Source organism: Phyllobates terribilis, unplaced genomic scaffold (genome assembly GCF_046119375.1).
Source record: "Phyllobates terribilis strain yellow unplaced genomic scaffold, ASM4611937v1 Scaffold_3__8_contigs__length_932513732, whole genome shotgun sequence".
Taxonomy (NCBI): Eukaryota; Metazoa; Chordata; class Amphibia; order Anura; family Dendrobatidae; genus Phyllobates; species Phyllobates terribilis.
Genome location: NW_027362763.1, coordinates 753,091,703 through 753,113,697, shown reverse-complemented (window position 1 = coordinate 753,113,697; position 21,995 = coordinate 753,091,703). Strand labels below are relative to the sequence as shown.

General features: G+C 40.8%; 1 protein-coding gene across 1 annotated transcript in view; it reads right to left on the bottom strand.

Annotated features, from left to right (window-relative positions):
- APLF (aprataxin and PNKP like factor) overlaps positions 1-21,995 on the bottom strand; it is a 236,393-nt gene that overhangs the window by 109,648 nt on the left and 104,750 nt on the right. Inside the window, exons 4-5 of the mRNA XM_073672188.1 lie at positions 20,251-20,404; positions 5,188-5,317 (exon numbers count right to left, since the gene is read on the bottom strand). Coding sequence (XP_073528289.1) covers positions 5,188-5,317; positions 20,251-20,404 — 284 coding nt within the window. The remainder of the gene's footprint in view (positions 1-5,187; positions 5,318-20,250; positions 20,405-21,995) is intronic.

Genomic DNA, 21,995 nt, shown 5'->3' with positions numbered 1-21,995 from the left:
TTTGCAACAGATGCAGTCACTGAAAAACCTGTTTGTTAAAAAGTAGCACTCAAGTTGTGTCTTTTTTCTTTAAATTCATTCTGTCACTAGTTGAGGAGGACACAGATGAGCCTTTCATATTGTATATTTATAATATATTAGTTATATAGCTAGAAGAATATACAATGGAGGATCATTACAGTGTGATCTTGGATAGAGTTGATGGTGGCTGTAGCAGACCATGTAATGCTGTACTATTGCATCATAGGAGCTATAGAAAAGCCTAGAGGAACATGAAGGATGAAAGCAAAGAACCAAAAAGGGAGGCTGAAGAGAAAAGAAAAAAAACAGGAGGCTGAACTGCAGGGATGAAAGTAAAATGTACATAAAAGAAGTGCAGAGTGTGATAAACAATCAGGTGGGTGGTGCAGAAATAAAGGGAAAAAAAAGAAAACCAGGAGGAACTTCTTTAATGCATCCATCAATGTTCAGGTATTTATTGCTTACCATTAGGGATGAGCGAGCATGCTCAGATATCGTGTTGTCCGAGCATCTTGGGTGTGCTCGATTAATAAGTTTGAGTCCTCGCAGCTGAAAGACAGCCACAACACATGCGATGATTGCCTGTTTGTTAGGCAATCCCCACATGGGTTGCGGCTGTAAAACAGCTTCAAGCTAAGCTACATAAATACATAAAATATCTATTTAGTTCAATAGTAGATATTTCGTTTTCAGTCCTTATAATACAGTCAGGTTGTTTTATTTTGGAGCCACATTCATTGCTGTACAGCCCTTGATATTGTAAATGAGGTTTTATCTTTGCTTTGCTGCGTATTGTTCATGGAAGTTTTTACATTATCGCAGACTTATAGATGTTGACACTGAACAAATTATAAAACAGGTATCTTTGTGATGATGTCTTATAGGAAGTCAGGGTTTTGCTTTAGAAAAGTCAAAAATAAAACTAGTCCTGTAGAAATAGAGCTTCACTATAAACCTCTACTGTGTCTGTACATTGTGAGATTTATTCCATAAGGAGAAGGAGGAAGGTTGGCTCTGAATGTTGTTATGCCGCTGGCCCTCATTAAACTGTCTGCATCAGAAATGAAGAGATTTTTGCACATTTTTGAAGATAATTTGTATAATCCTATTACTCAACTGCTAATAACACAAAGTTCTCCAGTAATCCCAAGAGCATATTTCCCTCCTTTATGTTATATTATTATTTTTAACTACATCTAGTCATGTTCCTGCAAGTACCCCCTGACCACTTTATTTTTTAATAATGATAGTTTGTGAAGATCCAGATTCACAGTAGGATCGTTACATGGGGTTCTGTACTCTTTGCACAGTTTATATTAAAAAAAGGAAAACAGTACAAATAGTTTCATCATTAATCTAGTCCTCGAGAGCGGATCTCAGGATGACAGTGGTGGGTACGTTAATACGTTTAAGACACTTGAATGGGCCTGTGTGCGGCAGGGTCTTCTCTGTGAATAAGCAAGTCCAACACAAAGGAGGATTTGGTACAAACTACATATATAAGTTTGTGCAAAGGGATCTATCAACTTTGAACATGCAGACAATGACATTTTTCCTATACTTCTTTGAAAACCTGTTCAGGATTTATGATGTTGTATAGGGGCCATGAGTGACTTGATAGCTTCATGTCTAGCCATAGGTTGCCGTCTGAACTTTGTCTAGAGATTAAAAAGGATATGGCACTAGATTTCACAATACAAAGCGCATACATTATTAGAAAGGCCAGATGGGACTGGTGTACAGTGAAAATCCACAACAGAATGGCTGTATAAGTGTACACATATTGAGTATTTGCTTCAGAAATTTCTGCACCAAAAACGCATCTCTTGGCAGGAAAAGCACTGTTTACGAGCACATTTTTTTATGCATTTTCCCATTCATTTATATGGATGAAAAATGCTGCAAAAAAACTGAAAAATTCACATGCTTCAAATTAGAAACTGCATCAAATCTGTAAGGAAAAAATAAGCAGTGTGGATGAGACTTGAAAAATCTCATTCATTTTGCTGCTACTGCAGTGTTTTGGTGCAGAAATGTATTTTCACAACTCTTGTCGGACTACCCAGGCTAGGGGGTCCTTCCCTGTCCCCAATGCTAGGGGCACCCTAGCTGTCCCTGCTCCCCAGATTGCTTCTGATGGTGAAGATGCTGGGCCAACGTACCTTGCTGAACTCCTGAATCATCCCTATATCTCTCCCCCTCCCCCACTCAGGGAAGTGAGGAGGAATAATGTATGTAAATACATAAACCAGACTTAGGCTATGTCCGAAAGTTCAGGATTTGATTGCAGAAACTTCTTCAGCGTTTCTGCATCTCTTGGCAGCAAAAACGTGCGTTTTGCTGTGATTTTGACGCGTTTTTTAAATAAAGATATTTGAAAAAAGAAATGTGAGACATCGCTTTAACCCTTGGATTTCCTTCCAACCTGGGGTGAGTATATATTTAAATGATTAAAGAATGTGTCTGTTGTATTTCAAATAAAGTGTTTACTCTGTGTGTGTGTGTGTTTATTTAAGTCTTTACTTTAGTTTACTTAGGTGTAGTAATGAAAGGGTCTGACTGACACCTTGCCATGACTAAACAAAAGGGCTAGGTGACAGCTAATCCAATAAACCCAATCTCATTAGAATTTCCATTCATGTCATTTCTGGGGCAGCGGAGAGCCGCAATTTTTAGCCTAGGAAGGTGCCATTAGGCAAACATTCCCTCGTTATTAATAACAGATCACAGCTGTTTTGTTAGCCGCTACCAGCAGCGCTTTGGATGCAGCATATTTTTGCTGCATCCAAAACACTGTGTTCTAATGACACACTTTTGTTGTCAATGCATGCGGATCTACCGCATATGACATTTCAATCGGTCAAAATGACTAGAGTCCCCGCTGCAGAAATTGACATGCTGCGAGTGAGTTTGGGTACGTGGCCACGATTAGGAGCTGCTGCAGGTTTGAAGTGGTTTGTTTATGCAGAGCCAAACCCGCTGCGTCCAGCAAAGTGGATGGGATTCTAGAAATCCCATGTCCACTATGCGTGCATCTGAAGCTGTGGATCACCCGTGGACACGGACATGTGGCATGTCTTTCAGGACCGGAGCATGTCAAATTTGACCACTAGAATGTATTGAATGCGGTAAATCCGCATGGATCAGTAAAAAACATATGCATTTACCTGCGTTCAATAGAACGCAGCGTTTTGGACGCAGCAAAAATATGCTGCATCCAAAGCGCTGCTACATCCGGATCGTGGGCATATAGCCTAATATTAAAAAAAATGGCGTGGGCTCCCGCATCATTTTCATAACCAGCAGAGGGAAAGCCGGCTCTGGGAGCTGATATTAGTAGCCGGGGAAGGGGCCATTAGCCAAAAATGTTCCCTGGCTATTATTAACAGCGCACAGCTGTTTGCTTAGCCTTTACTGGCTAGATTACAAGGGGACTCCAGAAAAAGAATTGACGTAGGGTTCCCCTATAAAATCTAATAAGAAAAGGCTAAACAGACAGCTATTTCCTGATATTAATAGCCAGGGAAGGGGCCATGAATCCTGGCCCCCTCCGAGGCTAATAATACCAGCTCTCAGCAGTCCCAGAAATGGTGCATCCCATGATTCCCATGATTGACAGGTCTCTCCCTATACACACATAGTGAGAGACCCATCAGTCAAAGGAAGCAGGTGGGGAGAAGCCACCAGGGATATGTCTCAAACTAGTCACCCAAGACTCATGGCCTTTCACAATGCATAATAAACCGCCAAAGCGTTTCAGAATAATACATGCACATCTGCAGTCGCGCAGTTTCTGATTCATGCTGCCCGTGGTGTGGCCAGCATCAACCAGCTGACAAGTTCCCTTTAAAACACCTCAATGCTTTTGAGTGTTTTTTTACCTGAAAAATATTTTTTTTTGTAAGTTGCAGTTCTCTTGTATAGCACGTTTCTACCTAGACTGTTTTACCATTTCACCTTAATTCTGTAGAGTAGCACACAGTTATTGCTAATACAGTCAATATCATGAACACCTTTATACACAATCCATATATAGTAAGGCTCTAATGCATACAGATACATAAAACACCAATATAGAACGATGCAAGCCGATAAAATCAATACAATCTTATTAATAAAGTAAAAAGAGACATTCAGGGACAAAGCTGTTTGTTGCAAAACGCGCATCGGGTGCAGTGGGGCATCACCTTTCACTATACCATGCTATATATAACATAACTGTAATTTCTCTAGTTACCTATCTGAGGTTCCACTTACAACTGATGTAGTTACTTAGTTTATATATACCTTATTGCCACTCATTAGGTTAACTAACACAGCACACTACTTTGTTTATGAGATTCGACATTCAGCATCTGATGTTATATTTATTTTTTATTTACATCCATTTGTTCACTTATTAGTGTCTATACATTTAGTTATATATTTGGGCTTAATTGCAACTGATGCACTTATTTTTCTTACCCCCTTAATCATCTACTAATTTATGCCATACACCTGGTGATCTGCTAACATATATACCTTTATGGTTACGTTTTCGTATCTATCCCGCTTGGTGCTAACTATGTACTTACTTTTCTTATGGTGATATTCCCTGGCTTTTTACCTGTGTCTTTCATTTTTTATAGGTATGTGTTGGTTATTACTGTACATTTGTCTCTCTTTTTACTTATTAATAAAGATTGTTTTGATTTTATCGGCTTGCATCGTTCTATATAGGTGTTTAACAGTCAATATAATCTATACATAAGAAAAAACCATCTGACATCCTTTGAAATGGTATTGTAATAGCAAATCGGTGGGGTTTTCAGATGTTGGAACCCAATTACGTCATATTTATCACTTTCCCACTAGACGGAGAATAAGTATTTTCTGCTAGAATAGTCATGTAATGCTGTTGAGATATTCCAGAAGTAACGGATGTGCGGTAGCACTGCCCGCTGTAAGCTGCACAATGAAATCAAATACAATTCCTAGAACTGGACAATACACAGAGGAAACAATTAATGCAGACATTGTAGACTCTATAATGTGTACTGGGTACACACACAATTACAGAGAATCCAGCATGTGCCGATTACCAGGAAAATCATGACAAGTGTTTGAACGCATTATTCACACATGATTATACAAGGAGGAACAGATAAGAGCCAGGAACTAACCTACCTGCGGTAATAACAGGGGTGGGAAGAGCCTGAACTGGGAGATCTCCCACCAACATCCAGTTTGGAAGAAGACGCTTCCTAGGTGCAGGTCTTACTGGTTTCGCATCACCTTCAGAGCTGAGAGCAGAGGGCTGTAATACAGAAATGCAATGGAGAGGAAAATCATTTGACAGTTAAATATTGAGAAAAACACGATTACAGTGTCGGCAAAAACTAATCCCGAGCTCTCTGTATCCACACCTTCCCCAGGGTTTTATATATATAGTATTAGAGTGGTTGTCCAGACAGATACAAAGTTGTTCAAATGGAACTTGAAGAATCTTACTAATACTTCAATCATGGCGGCTCCATCGTGACCGATTTCAGAACAGAACCAAGCTCTCAGTCCATAAGCGACAAGCGTTTCCTTTCCCCCATCGTTTTGAGACATGAAGGGGCTGACTTTCTGGTTACGTTGATTAGCTAAGCCAGCCCCCTTTCTCTGCCTCGGTATCGAAAGTTTAGTCAAAAATTAGAAAATGTGAAGGAATCTTTCAGCCAAAAAATAAAAAAATGGCAGAGACCAATTATAAAATAATAAACAAAGTGATAGTTGTCCTCAGAGATCCCCCACATGCCGTTCCTAAGCTTACCCGGTCTTGCACCAGACATGGCCAGCACACCCATATGGCAATCACCGACAGAGGTGGGTTAACGCTGCACCAGTAATTGGCCAAGTGGGCATTTTCAGCAATATTCAGTGTATCTGCCAGATTTTATTTTACATGTTGATTTCATACATCCATAGTTCGCAGTCTATATTCAGACCACTATGCATGAATTGGCAACAAGACTCCTGACCCAAACTCTACAGCCTCACACAGTAATACTGTTAGGCGTTGGGCGTTTGCGGAGTCTGAAATTGGGTCAGAATCATCAGTGGATTCTGTGGTCTGCCATTCTGGTCCAGCCAGGGCAGATGCTGCTCAGCATCGCCGTCGGTCCCAACGCCTAGCTAGTGCACGAGATGTACAAGTTGTCTCTCAGGTCTTCGTTCCTAGTAGTGTTAAGCATAGGTTGCGGAGGGGAACAGGGCAGCTACAGCCTAAGTCCAGGATGTACTGCACTGAGCATGGCCGTGACATGGCGGACCGTGATTGGTGGTTTGGTGTCAGCTGATCCGGTGACCTGGCACCGCCTGATTGGCCGCGGGTGACGTCATCAGGAGTGCGACCAATAATGCGACTGTGGGCAGGGCTTAGTCTTTAAATAGCCCGCCCACAAGCATGGCGGTGCGCTCTGATCATTCCGTTTAGGTTGTGTACATGTGTGGACGCATGTCTGTTTGGGCTCCACGTGCTCCCTAGCTGCTCTCTCCGTGACCTGCCGATGCCAAAGTTCGCTCGGCTGATTAGCACAGGTCGCTTAGGCAGGCTTAGTGTGCTCTCTAGCTGCTCTCTCCGTGACCTGCCGATGCCAGAGTTCGCTCGGCTGATTAGCACAGGTCGCTTAGGCAGGCTTAGCGGGAGGGAGGCAGGTAGTTTCCGTTTGGCAGTCTGGCTCCGACAAGGGGGTTGCTATACGCCCCGAGCAGACTGCGGGTTCCGTATCCCTAGCACCGCCTGTTAGCCACTGGGAGAGTTACTGCGCAGATTGGTCACAGACCGGCTGGGAGCATGTACACTCCAGAGTGAGTCACACACACACTTCCTAGCCCCTGCTGCATAGCCTCTGTGCAGTCAACAGAGCTACAGCTACGTTAGTTGTCGCACATCTTCCGTGTAGTTAACGGAGATAGTGCGAATCCTTTCCCGTCCCGGTGTGTAGTAACACTGGAGGGATATACACTTTAAGTTGGTTGTTTTACACTCTAACCCAGTGGGTGTTCGGCCGCAGTCTTCTAGGCTGCATCGCGGAACCCGGATTCGGTTGCCTTTCATTTTAATAAAGTTGTTGCAACCGTCCCCTTAACAAATACCTTGACTAACGAGTGCATCTACTTATGAATTTTCCGAGATACTAGCTGTCGCTCGCTCAGTCCATTTTCCTGGGGTGGACTACTTTTAGCACTGCTTGATGCATGCATTTGACATGGGGCTGTACATAGAATAATGGTTATTTTTTAGTTTACGCTTCTGCTATTTTTTCTGTGGCAGTACGTTATTTCACATGTGCAGCAAGGTACAGTATACTGCACTATTATGAGCACACTGACTCTGGAGTGTTGGCTTTAGGGATCAATATATTTGCTATATTTCCATGTGAAGATGATTAAGTTATTAAAAAAAAAGTAAAATAAAAAAAGTACAGTACAATCATTTACTACATGTTTAATAGTTTTTCATATATTACTGTATTTGTTATTAATAAAGTTATTTTTTCTTATTTAAAAACACCTAACAAAAAAATATTGGTGTGGTTTTTGGGGCTGGAATGGATTAATAGCATTTCAATTCTTTTTAATGGGGAAATTAATTTGATATACGAGCAAATTGAGTCATGAGCTCGGTCACAGAACGAGTTAAGCTCGTAAGGCAAGGTATTACTGTATATTAGTGATGAGCGAGTATGTTCTGTTAACCCTTTCAGCGAGCATGCTCGGGTGCTTGCCGAGTATCTTCAACGTGCTCAGGTTATATTTTAGTCACTCCGTGCTTATGATTTGCGACGGTTTCACAGTTTTAATACATGTGAGGAATGCCTAAGAAACAAGCATTCCTCACATGTATTAAAGCTGTCAAACAGTCGCAAATCATGAGCATGGAGTGACTAAAACATAACACCGAGCACGCTGAAGGTACTTGGAAAACACCCGAGCATGCTCGTAAATCTCGAGTAACGAGCATGCTCGCTCATCACTACTGTATATGCCTATGAGTGTCAAGTACTGGTCAGGAAACCCACACGAGGCCCATACATAATGGTCCATACTCGAACCACAAAACACTGCCGTACTAAAAACAATAAATAGCTTTCCTATCACACACTCAACAGAAAGCAAACTGCAACTTTAAGCAAATCTGCTCCACTTTCTTTTTTATTTTTTTTAAGTTATGGCTAGAAATTGGCCTGGAAATTGGTGAGATTGGTGCTACAGAATGGCTCCACCAGCCAAGCAGAACTTTTTCAGTCTTGTTCTTCATCACAAACCAAAAAAGGCAAAGCAGTGTCCTCAGATCTGTTGCAACAGCACATTGAGGTAGGAAATCAGGCTAAATTTTTCTTAGCAGTGAGCTACTAAACAAGCCAAAAATACTATAAAATGGAAATCTCCATCCTTAGTAAATACAAAGATAGATTATATCTAAAATTTGAATTTCTGATCCTTACCAAGTTAAAGAGAACAGCTGAATATACCTCAAACATATTGAGGATTTCTCCTCCCGGCATGTGCTGATACATTTCACGACAGAGCGGGTTATTCATCATTGATCAATATTCACAGCCTCCTACTAGTACTCTGTGACATGATGCTTGGTACTTCAGTGGATGGTCCCCCACTGTGCCACATCGTCGTCAGACCACACATGGCAGCACTCTGAGTAGGTGACAAGGTCGAATAAAACAAATTCATTTTTCAGATAAAATTTTGGGTATGAAAGAGCAGAGGGAAAGAGCCGTAATGTCTTTATTTTTCTGGCATTGTAGGTCTATGAGGGATTTATTTATTTATTTTTTTTTTTTAAGGGAAATTGAATTGAATTTTTCAATGAAACTAAACTTTATCAATAGCAATTTCATCATCGTTTCCTTACAGTGACATTAATCACCTTTCACTGCATTGCATAATATACAATATAAAGCCAGGGATGGGTGGGTAAAACATCTGCTTACACTCTGACAAAATATATGAAAGGAAATCTGTCAGCAGGTTTTTACTACCTCATGTGAGAGCAGCATGTACAGTACAGACCAAAAGTTTGGACACACCTTCTCATTTAAAGATTTTTCTGTATTTTCATGACTATGAAAATTGTACATTCACACTGAAGGCATCAAAACTATGAATTAACACATGTGGAATTATATACTTAACAAAAAAGTGTGAAACAACTGAAAATATGTCTTATATTCTAGGTTCTTCAAAGTAGCCACCTTTTGCTTTGATGACTGCTTTGCACACTCTTGGCATTCTCTTGATGAGCCTCAAGAGGTAGTCACCGTAAATGGTTTTCACTTCACAGGTGTGCCCTGTCAGGTTTAATAAGTGGGATTTCTTGCCTTATAAATGGGATTGGGACCATCAGTTGTGTTGTGCAGAAGTCGGGTGGATACACAGCTGATAGTCCTACTGAATAGACTGTTAGCAGCTTTTTTCTTGCCATAATACAAATACTAAGAAAAGAAAAACGAGTGGCCATCATTACTTTAAGAAATGAAAAATTGGGAAAACTTTGAAAGTGTCCCCAAGTGCAGTTGCAAAAACCATCAAGCGCTACAAAGAAACTGGCTCACATGAGGACCGCCCCAGGAAAGGAAGACCAAGAGTCACCTCTGCTTCTGAGGATAAGTTTATCCGAGTCACCAGCCTCAGAAATCGCAGGTTAGCAGCAGCTCAGATTAGAGACCAGGTCAATGCCACACAGAGTTGAAGCAGCAGACACATCTCTACAACAACTGTTAAGAGGAGACTTTGTGCAGCAGGCCTTCATGGTAAAATAGCTGCTAGGAAACCACTGCTAAGGACAGGCAACAAGCAGAAGAGACTTGTTTGGGCTAAAGAACACAAGGAATGGACATTAGACCAGTGGAAATCTGTGCTTTGGTCTGATGAGTCCAAATTTGAGATCTTTGGTTCCAACCACCGTGTCTTTGTGCGACGCAGAAAAGGTGAACGGATGGACTCTACATGCCTGGTTCCCACCGTGAAGCATGGAGGAGGAGTTGTGATGGTGTGGCGGTGCTTTGCTGGTGAACCAGCATGGCTACCACAGCATCTTGCAGCGACATGCTATTCCATCCGGTTTGCGTTTAGTTGGACCATCATTTATTTTTCAACAGGACAATGACCACAAACACACCTCCAGGTTGTGTAAGGGCTATTTGACCAAGCAGGAGAGTGATGGGGTGCTACGCCAGATGACCTCGCCTCCACAGTCACCCGACCTGAACCCAATCGAGATGGTTTGGGGTGAGCCAGACCGCAGAGTGAAGGCAAAAGGGCCAACAAGTGCTAGGCATCTCTGGGAACGCCTTCAAGATTGTTGGAAGACCATTTCCGGTGACTACCTCTTGAAGCTCATGAAGAGAATGCCAAGAGTGTGCAAAGCAGTCATCAAAGCAAAAGGTGGCTACTTTGAAGAACCTAGAATATAAGACATATTTTCAGTTGTTTCACACTTTTTTGTTAAGTATATAATTCCACATGTGTTAATTCATAGTTTTGATGCCTTCAGTGTGAATGTACAATTTCCATAGTTATGAAAATACAGAAAAATCTTTAAATGAGAAGGTGTGTCCAAACTTTTGGTCTGTACTGTAGACAAAGAGAAGCTGAATCCAAGGATGCATCACTTAGTTTACTGGGTGCAGCAGTTGTGACACAATCAGCTTTTAGATTTGGCATGAATCAGAGCTGAGAAAGCTAACCCTGCCCACATCAGGCTCTCTGTGTATATAGTCTATAGAAAGTGAGCTGCTTATCAGAGGAGGGGGCGGAGTCGGACTAGAGCTCAAGCACTGCTGTAGTCCCAGCAATGATAATCACCAGGTGATTAAAGCTTCAGTCTAAGTAAATAACACCATGTGACACATCGCTGGATTCTGTGTTTTAACCCCTACCTCATGCTGTATTCAGATTACATAGCAAAAACCTGCTGATAGATTCCCTTTAATGCATAAGACACGCCGAGGTGTGGCAAAAGTTTGGAGCAAAATACTCATCTAAAAAAGCCAAACAAGAGATGGTGTAAAGTTAAAAAAAAAAAAAAAAAAAGTGCCTAAAAGTGCGTCAAATATATCAACAAACATGAGCCCCTGTGATATATTTGGGACACTGTAAGACTGCCTAGTCAAAGTTTACACTTTCTGTGTATTAGACAGGATTAGTGACCTGTTGGTTGCTCCCTACCTATGACTGAGGAGAAAATAAAGACAGGCGTCTGATGGCTTCTGTGAGAGGAATTATATACTAAGGTCATTACATGTCCCCCAGGATACGTATAGAAACATACTAAACCCACTGGAGTGCATTGTAATTACAGCCACAGCTGTGGTTACAATCTAAAATAAAAGAGTGTGTGGACTTGGTCAAAGTATTTGACCAGTCAGATTTAGTAAAACCTGACATGGGCTTTTATTTTTGAAGAGATCTACAGGATGGTAGTGGGGCGGATCCCTCCCTCCACTCCGGTTCTTGTGAGTGGCCCACGACTACGAAAACCATTTATACTTTCAGTTGAGGTTTGGGTATGTCAGCGTTTTGTTTGCAAGCAGCAGAGAAGGAGGTTATATGCAATACAGGTCTGTGTGAGACTGAACTTAGGTCAGAGAAGGCAAAGCTACTGACGCACCCTCGAGTGATACAGTGGTGAAGTCGCCCATGTCAGCGGACTGTTAAGGACAATCTGGCTGCGAACCGGAGGATAAAGTTCTGGATTTTTGTCTGTGAGTAGAAAATAAAGACGTTTAAGTTGGATGACTAACCTGGGTCACTGCCTCTTTATCGCAATGTGGTGAAAAATTATGCATTACACTTCATATAAGTTAGTGCATAGTAATACCCTATGCGCACAATGAGCCTTGTTCTGGAGCCTGACCGGTAGAACTGGATGTAAAGCAATTCATGACAAGGTGCTCACGTATAGGGAACCTGTCAGCATACATGTGTACTGCAGGCACACTTATTTCCAACCTATGTTTTATCTTCAATTAACAAGTTTATTAGTTTTATAGCTGCAGCATGACGCCAGCAATGTGAATAAGTAATTTGATGTATTCATGAAATGCAGTTTTCCCTCCTATCCTCCTGACACTGACAGCGTCCTTCCTATGCACAATAATCGGGAGAATGATGTCAGTATGAGTTCAAACAAGATGCATTTAAATAGAAAAAAACAATATTAGTATGTACCAGGGTTTGTACCACATTTTTAAAGACCGCCGCCGATCTCGGATCCTGGAAGATCAGACATTGATGAATATGGATAGGGCATCAATGTATAAGTAGTGGAAACCTCTTTAAGTTATCCCCTATCCTACCAATAGCTGGGACCCCCACCGATCCAGAGAACATGGCTCTGCAGAGTCCTATCCAATGAAGTGGAGGTTGAGCATGTGTAAGTCCAATCCATTGATTCTGTATTTCATTCAGTTCCAAGGGTCAACATCAGCCGTTAAACGACCAACAATCGGCTACATGCAAGCGGATCTGCAGTCATTTAATCACCTGCTTAGATCGTCCAACCATGCACACAGAAAGATTGTTAGTAAAATTGTTCTGTGCGCATAGAACATCATGTTATCAGCAGCACATCACCCATTTTCGCAGGAAGATGTGCTGCAGAGCATGATGATTTTTAAGGCTGCTTAAAAATCATCACACCCAACAAACAAGCGCTTAGCTTATTCGTTGAGTGATGATTGTCCACTTGGGAATTAGCTTACGTAGGAACAATCATTAACTAAAGTTGCCCCGACAAAATAGGCCTTAGTTTTCAAGGCAATGCTCCATGGGAAAAAAGGTCATAAACTAACTCGTACCAATCAAACCAAAGACCCACCTGTACACAGAACTGTTTCAGGGGTTTTGCTCCTCATCAGTACAGAGCAGAGTATTGGTTGGCTGAATGATATGTCTAGATGCAGCTCGGGTGGTACCCTGCTCTTATTAAAGGTGAACCTGACAGCCGATTCATGGGCAGCATGTAACTGGCACTGGCTGTATGACCTCAGCTAGGCATGTGTGACTCAAATATTGTGGTGTTTCAGAGAAAATTATACTGTAAAAGCCTTGGTGGCTTCTCCCACCCGCTACCCTGGATTGACAGGTCTCTGCCTATATGCGCCGTTTCAGAGTCAAACATACCTGCGTGAGATAATATAGCTAGTGCGGGATACATGCTGCACATGGATTGGGTGACATGTATCAGCTGAGAAGTTCACTTTAAAGAGACTCAAATATGTAATGAAGATTTATTCTCAAGACAGTGGTTATGCATAAGCGCTTTATAAATAAAAAAAAAAACAAAGGCCCCAATTCTTCAAAGTGGTTATGCTGGAAATCTGGTGTAAGACACTTTAAAAAAATAACAAAAAATTTTTACAACGTGAGGTTACGCCAAAAATTAGCGACCTCTGGCATTTTCATGCGAAGTACAACTAGGTATGCCAAAATGGGTCTTACTGGGGCGGGGAAAAAGGAGGAACGGTTTGTAGAAAACCCCACTTTTCTAATTCATGACAACCTGTGGCGTAGTTTACACAACAAATCTTATTCCAATCTCTGACTGGAGTAAGATTTCTGCCGAGGTGCAGAGTTGCACAATAAACGTTTAAGACACGCCTGATTCATTAAAAGGTGTGCGTCTCTTAATGAATCAGGCGCCTCTAACTCCAACACAACCCCAGATCAAAACGTGAGTGTACATTGCCATTCATGAAGACTTGAGACCCGAGTGTATAGCTAAGTTTTGAGTATAAATTCTACTAATATTAAGGAGATTAAAAAAACAAACAAACCTGTGAATCAACAGTGTAATGTGGTGGAAAGGAAACAAAAAAACTTTAAAAAAGAAAACGTTGAGAATTTTAATTGCTTTGATATCAGAAGAATATGAAAACTGATGTGTGTTCAGATAAAATGTTTCATCAGACTCATGGTGGGATGCCTTTATTCATATAAAAGGCCACTAATAAGCATAAAGGAAAGGGTGAAATTGTCATTTACAAGATTATACAGTCTTCCCTACTCATTTGATCTGATGCCGAAGAAACGAATGATCGCCAGGAGTAAGATATGTCAGCCCGAGCTCCAAGCAATCAGCCGCAGTTCCTCTCCCGCAGACGCTTGGAGAGAAGAGAAATGTCAGCGGCAAGAAGGAATTGATGGAGAAGAAGGAATTCCTGCTGAGGGTCAGGATGAGATGAGCGGCCAAGGAAGGTAGAGGCTAAGATGCAATCACAATAATTGTGAAATGTAATCCCAAATACTGCAGATGACTGGCAATATGTCATTTACAGAATAACACACAGAAGCTAAAGCCGCTGATATGTGGCACACAAAAGTGTCAGCCTCAGCATTTCCTATATAACAACTAGAAGTGTGATATCGCTGCTCAGCAGAGGCTTTGGCTCGCGGCTCAAGGACTTGAGGTTCGCGATCACACGTCAGGCTGCTGGTTTATCAGAGTGTGGATTAAATTTTCTGCGTTGTGTATAAATTTGTGAAGAGCTACAAAATCTACTATCCTAAGATTAGTGTCCGGACAACCAATTTAAGGTACACTGACAAGTTCCTGATTCAGTGCAGAAGATCTCTGCGGCAATTCCGCAACTTTCTAGAACAGATTTTGGTGAAAAAAATAAAACACAGCCGATCATATAAAATAAAATACTATTTTCACCTTCCTAGAAACTTCTCTGACAAAGGTTTCCTGGTCCTTGATGAGAGAGAAGTTATAGGGGGGTTTTTTTTTTTGCTTTTTTTCTTCTCATATGATCAGCGGGTTCTTTTGCAGGTAACGAGTAAGAGTTGGGTTTTCTTGCATATTTTGACTTAATCCAGGAACTATGGAAAAATCCACAATAAATCCTTGACCAAACAGGAATGGGAACTGACAAACTGTGGATTTAAAAGCAAAAGGTCAAATTTGCTGAATACATTTTTTTCATTGTGTGGATGAGATTAGTTTAATCTAATCCACATTTCTGCTACTGTATTTCTATCTGAAATTCCTGAAGGAAACTTCTCAGCAATTCTGATACAGGTGAATGTAATCCTAAGCACCTTTAACACGTTTAGGATATGGTGCGCTCCTTGCCATATTCTCATGCTCCAGCAAAACACTTCATGGCTTTGTGCCTGTAGTCCAGAAAAATGAATGCTCATTAATGTTCATTGTTCTTAGACATGCTGCACAGAAAAACAGCAGATTATCCCTGTGGGATAATTGGGCAAATTCGTGTATCAACTGAGACATCCATGGCAGACATCCAAGTGTCGGCTTCAGATATTTGCTGTCAATTCTCTTGTAAATACTTTTTGGATTTGTCATTAGTAAATCTTGAACTTGTAAACATAGTAAAAAAGTAACTATACATGCCTAATGTTTAATTCAGCAAGTTTTCCAGCTTTTTAATCCCTTTACCCCCCCTTCCCCCGCCCAAGGCTGTTAGCACTTTAATGACCAGGCCAATTTTTACAATTCTGACCACTGTCACTTTATGAGGTAGTTACTCTGGAACGCTTCAATGGATCCCCCTGATTCTGAGAGTGTTTTTTGTGACATATTGTACTTCATGATAGTGGTAAAATTCCTTCGAAATGATTTGTGCTTATTTGTGAAAAAATGGAAGCTCGGCAAAAATGTTGAAAAATTTGCAATTTTTAAACTTTGAATTCTTATTCCCTTATATCAGAGAGATATGTCCCACAAAACAGTTCATAAATGACATTTCCCACATGTTTACTTTACATCAGCACAATTTTGGAAACAAAATTTTTTCCATTAGTAAGTTATAAGGGTTAAAAGTTGACCAGCGATTTCTCATTTTTACAACAAAATTTACAAAACCTTTTTTTTTTTATGGACCACATCACATTTGAAGTGACTTTGAGGGGTATATAAGACAGAAAATACCCAAAAGTGACACCATTCTAAAAACTGCACCACTCAAGGTGCTCAAAACCACATTCAAGAAGTTTATTAACCCCTTCACTGCTTCACAGGAATTTTTGGATTGTGGAAGAAAAAAAATGAACAATTAACTTTGTTTCACCAAAAAAATTACACTTTAGACCCAAACATTTTTATTTACGCAAGGGTACCACGAGAAAATGGACCCCAAAATATGTTGTGCAATTTCTCCTGAGTACGCCGATACCCAATATAAGGGGAAAAACACTGTTTGGGCACACAGCAGGGCTCAGAAGGAAGGAGAGCCATTTGACTTTTGCAAAATTTGCGGGAATAATTAGCAGACGCCATGTTGCATTTAGAAAGCCCCTGATGTGCCTAAACAGTGGAAACCCCCCACAAGTGACACTATTTTGGAAACTAGACACCTCAGGAAACTTACCTAGATGTGTGGCGAGCACCTTGAACCCCCAGGTGCTTCACAGAAGTTTATAACATAGAGGGTATAACGTTTCACAATGGTAACAGGAGAAAATGGAACCCAAGATTTGTTGTGCAATTTCTCCTGAGTACGCAGATACCCTATATGTGGGGGTAAACTACTGTTTGATTGCACGGCAGAGCTAAAAAAAGAAGGAGTGGCGGTTTGGAAAGCAGACTTTGATGGAATGGTTGGTGGGTGTCATGTCGTGTTTGGAGAGCCCCTGATATGCCTAAACAGTGGAAAACCCCTACAAGTAACCCTATTTTGATAACTAGACCCCTCAAGGAATTTATCTAGATGTGTGGTGAGCACCTTGAACCCATAGGTGTTTCACAAAATTTTACAACGTTGATCTGTGAAAACGAAAAAAAAAAATTCCCACAAAAATGTTGTTTTAGTCTCAATTTTTTTCATTTTCACAAGGATAGCAGGAGAAAATGAACCCCAAAATTTGTTGTGCAATTACTCATGAGTACATGGGTACTCCATATGTGGTCGAAAACTACTTTTGAGGTACAGGGGAAAGTTCAGCAGGGAAGGAGCGCCATATAGGAGTTCAGATTTTGCTGGGCTGGTTTGACGGTGCCATGTCACATTGGCAGAGCCCCTAAGGTGCCAGAACAGCAGAACCCCCCATAAAAGACCCCATTTTACAAACTACACCTCTCAATTAATTCATATAGGGGTGCAGTGAGCATATTGACACCACATGTGCCTTACAGAGTTTTATATTATGGGGCGGTGAAGAAAGAATAATTACATTTTTACCACCAAAGTTTTGTTTCAGCCCCAGATTTTACATTTTCACACTGGGAAATGGGTAAAAATGGCAAAAAAATTGTTAAACAATTTCTGCTGAATGTAGAAATACCCGATATGCAGCTGTACAGTCCTGCTTAGCCACACGGTGAGACTCCAGAGGGACGGAGCGCAGATTATTCTAGAAAAGTTTGCGGACTCCATATACAGAGCCCCTAAGTGCTAGAAGAGCAGAATCCCCCTTAAGTGACCCCATTTTGTAAATTATACCCCTTTGGGAATTATCTACAGGTGTAGTGACGACTTTTGACTTCATGGGTGTTTTCCAGAAACAAGAAGCAGTGGATGTTGCAAACTGCCGTTGTAGTGACCAGTACGTTGTGCCCAGCTCGTGCTTCTGGAGACACGCACCAGTAAATAAGGCAGGCTCTCATCGCTACAGAAATGCCAAACATGTGGACGATACCAGAATGTACCGTACATCCATGGAACTAAAAGATCTTCTGAAAAAAATCTAAGAAATCTGCTCCAGAAACAGCGAGGGCACCAGGACCATAAAACTTTCACACAACTAATCTAATCCAATTAAGGACTCACTCTCTAAGCTCAGTTTTGTTTGTTTATTTAAATGTCAATTTATTATGCCATGCATCTGCTTTTCTTTTTTTTATTTTTTTGTGTGCATATATTTGTGTTTCTTCATATATCTTGTCATACCACGCCTGACGAAGGGACCTAAGTAGTCTCAAAAGCTTGCCTTGTAACATCATTTATTTTATTTTTGTTAGCCATTAAAAGGTATCATAACTACAAGATTATCTTGTTTTTCCCGCAGAGCAATCTTTGTGCTACCAGTAACGTTTTTTTGGCGCTTTTACACAATAAAAACTATTTTGTAGAAAAAAAAATTCTTTTTGCATCGCTTTATTCTGTGAGCTATAACTTTTATTTTTCAGCTGATGAAGCTGTATGGCGCCTTGTTTTTTGCGGGACAAGATGATGCTTTCAGCGGTACTATTTTTATTTACATTCGTCTTTTTGATAACGTTTTATTCCACTTTTGTTTGACAGTATGATAATAAAGCATCATTTTTTGCCTCTGTTTTTACTTATTTTTTATGGTGTTCACTAAAGGGGTTAAATAGTGGGACAGTTTTTTTATATACAGGTGCTTCTGAAAAAATTAGAATATCATCAAAAAGTTAATTTCAGTTCTTCAATTACAAAAAGTTAAACTCATATATTGTATAGAGTCATTACCAACAGAGTGATCTATTTCAAGTGTTTATTTCTGTTAATGTTGATGATTTTGGCTTACAGCCAATGAAAACACAAACGTCATTATCTCAGTAAATTAGAATACTTTATAACAACAGCTTGAAAAATGTTTTTAAAATCCTAAATGTTCACCAACTGAAATGTATGTTCAGTAAATGCACTCAATACTTGGTCGGGGCTCCTTTTGCATCAATTACTGCATCAATGCGGCGTGGCATGGAGGCGATCAGCCTGTGGCACTACTGAGGCGTTACGGAAGCCCAGGTTGCTTTGATAGCAATCGTCAGCTCGTCTGCATTGTTGGATCTGATGTCTCTCATCTTCCTCTTGACAAGGTCAGGCGAGTTTGCTGGCCAATCAAGCACAGTGATAGTGTTATTTTTAAACCAGGTATTAGTACTTTTGGCAGTGTGGACAGGTGTCAAGTCCTGCTGGAGAATGAAATTTCGATCTACAAAAAGCTTGTCGGCAGAGGGAAGCATGAAGTGCTCTAAAATTTCCTGGTAGATGGCTGCGCTGACTTTGGTCTTGATAAAACACAGTGGCCTACACCAGCAGATGACATGGCTCCCTAAACCATCAGTGATTGTGGAAACTTCACACTGGACCTCAAGCAGCTTGGATTGTGGCCTCTCCACTCTTCCCCCAGACTCTGGGACCTTGATTTCCAAATGAAATGCAAAATTTATTTTCATTTGAAAACAACACCTTGGACCACTGAGCAACAGTCCAGGTCTTTTTCTCCTTTTTCTACCACACTTTTTCCTTCCACTCAACTTACCATTAATATGCTTGGATACAGCACTCTGTGAACAGCCAGCTTCTTTAGCAATGACCTTTTGTGGCCTACCATCCTTGTGGAGTGTGTCAATGACTGCCTTCTGGACATCTGGCAAGTCAGCAGTCTTCCCCATGATTGTGGAGCCTACTGAAACAGACTAAGGGACCTTTCTAAATGCTTCGGAAGCCTTTGCAGGTGTTTTTTATTAATTATTCTAATTTACTGAGATAATGATTTTTGTGTTTTCATTGCCTGTAAGCCATAATCATCAACATTAACAGAAATAAACACTTGAAATAGATTACTTTGTTTGCAATGACTCTATAATATACGAGTTTCTCTTTTTGTATTGAAGAACTGAAATAAATTAACTTTTTGATGATATTCTAATTTTGTGAGAAGCACCTGTATATACACACACATACTTGTATTATTTTGCGATTTTTAAAAAAATATTTTTAAAAAACGTTTCACTTTTTTACTTTGTCCCACTATGGGACTTTCACTTTCTTCAGTCTGATCGCAGTTATAAGGCATAGCAGTGCAGGATCATTGCTATGCCTTTTAACTGTCAGCCCTGCAGACACAAGTTAGTTACATCATGCACTGCGCATGATATAACTACCTTGCTAGTGCCTGGTGACCCGGATGTAGTCATGACGACATCAGGTAACCATGGCAACAATCGGGCCCCCGCCGATGCAAGAGCAGAGAGGCTTCTGCTTCTCCCGGGTTAAAGTGCCGGAAGCGGTGTAGGCAATGAGAGCCGGGTGTCAGTTGTCAGAATCAGCCTCTATGTACGCACGATTGCCTAGACGTATCCATATGTTCAAGGTCGGTAAGTAGCAGGTGACCTGGACATATGGATACGTCTATAGTAGTAAAGGGGTTAAAAAAAAAATTAAATAGAAGAAATAAAAGATTGTTGACATTTTTTTTTTATAAAATATTTATAACCAAGAAAATATAGAGCAAATAAAATCCTACCAGGTCGTTGCAAATCTTTCCATTAGTCCTGGAGCTGCTTGTGGTAGGCGATGGAGCATATTTTGGATGTGCTGTTGCTTCCGTGTCAGTTGTCAGTGGAGGGCAGGGAGAGACGTCATCTACTTCAATGTCTTCACCAAGACCTTGACTATTCCTGTAAAATTAGAAACAAATTTACTGCAACAATAAGTCTGTGGACCTGAACAGGTGCGAGCATTCTCACATCTGTCTTTCTTAAAGGGGTTGTCCAGGATCTTTTCCTATTCTGTAAGTGTACCTAGGCTGCAGAATGCTGACAGTTTGCAATATACTACCTGTCAGCATTCTGCCAAGAGTGTGCACAGCAGTCATCAAAGCAAAAGGTGGCTACTTTGAAGAACCTAGAATATAAGACATATTTTCAGTTGTTTCACACTTTTTTGTTAAGTATATAATTCCACATGTGTTAATTCATAGTTTTGATGCCTTCAGTGTGAATGTACAATTTTCATAGTCATGAAAATACAGAAAAATCTTTAAATGAGAAGGTGTGTCCAAACTTTAGGTCTGTACTGTACGTACAAAAAACACCACAATCGACATTTGCTACAGTGGTTGTCCTATACTTTTGTATTGACGATCTGTCCTTAAGATAGGTCTGTAATATAAAGTCGGTGGGGGTCTGACACCACATACCACCAGCGTTCAGCCATTATCACCTCCGGCACAGGCCGGATTTAACTGGGTACAGAGCAGAACACCATACTGAGTAGAATAGGAGCTGATCAGCAATAACGAGCTGCGGTTACTAAACAATGTATGTAGTGCGCCATTCTGCTCTGTACAGTTTACAACCGGCCGCCAAAGGTGATAACAGCTGACGGGTAGGGTGCTGGTGTTGGTCCCTCTCCAATATGATATTAATGCCTTATACTGTCACGTCTTACTTAAAGGTGTTGCCCACAAACAAAGTACATTTTAATTAATAGATCTTGGAACAAGAAGAATACCACATCTCCTGGCCATGTTAGGATGGGAGGGGGTGACAAATCATTTATAATAACCATTTACAGACGAAACAACAAAGGCTCGAAGCTGCTGCTTTCTGAGGCAACACATTTCCCTGTCTGTTATATCACAGGAGTGAGTGTTTGTGCAGAACACCAGTCTTGTGAGCTCATCATAAATTAGTTCAGTGACATATGAGCTCCGGCAGCCGTGAGCTTATAGGTCACTGATCTTATCTGTAATTACCTCAGAGGGCTGGAGACATGGCACAAGCACTTGCTCCTGTGATAAAACAGACAGAGAAATGTATTCCCTCCAAATACAGCAGCTGTAAGCCCTTGCTGTTTCATCTGTATACTCATTTATCATAAGTGACTTATGCTTCCCCCTCTGTCCAGAAAACAGTGATATTATTATTCCAAGATCTATTATTTAAAATGTACTTTGTTTGTGGTTCACTGCTATAGCCAGTGGTACAAGACACTAACAAAGGGGTCCACTGGAAGCGGCAGATAATTTAAGAGCTGAGTATTGCTATTTTATTTAGATATTACGCATTGCTTATATATACTGTTGCTAGTATTTTTTTCTACTGTCAGACAATCCCTTAGTCACTCAGCCTCCTGGCCTCGCCAAGGGTGCACCAAGCACCCTAACCGGCATATTAGCTAAAACTTCAATTTTGCTGAACGGAGGCAGCGATTATATCAGATACAAGGTGATGTGCATGGTTTCTTCTGTCAGTCAGACTACCTTTA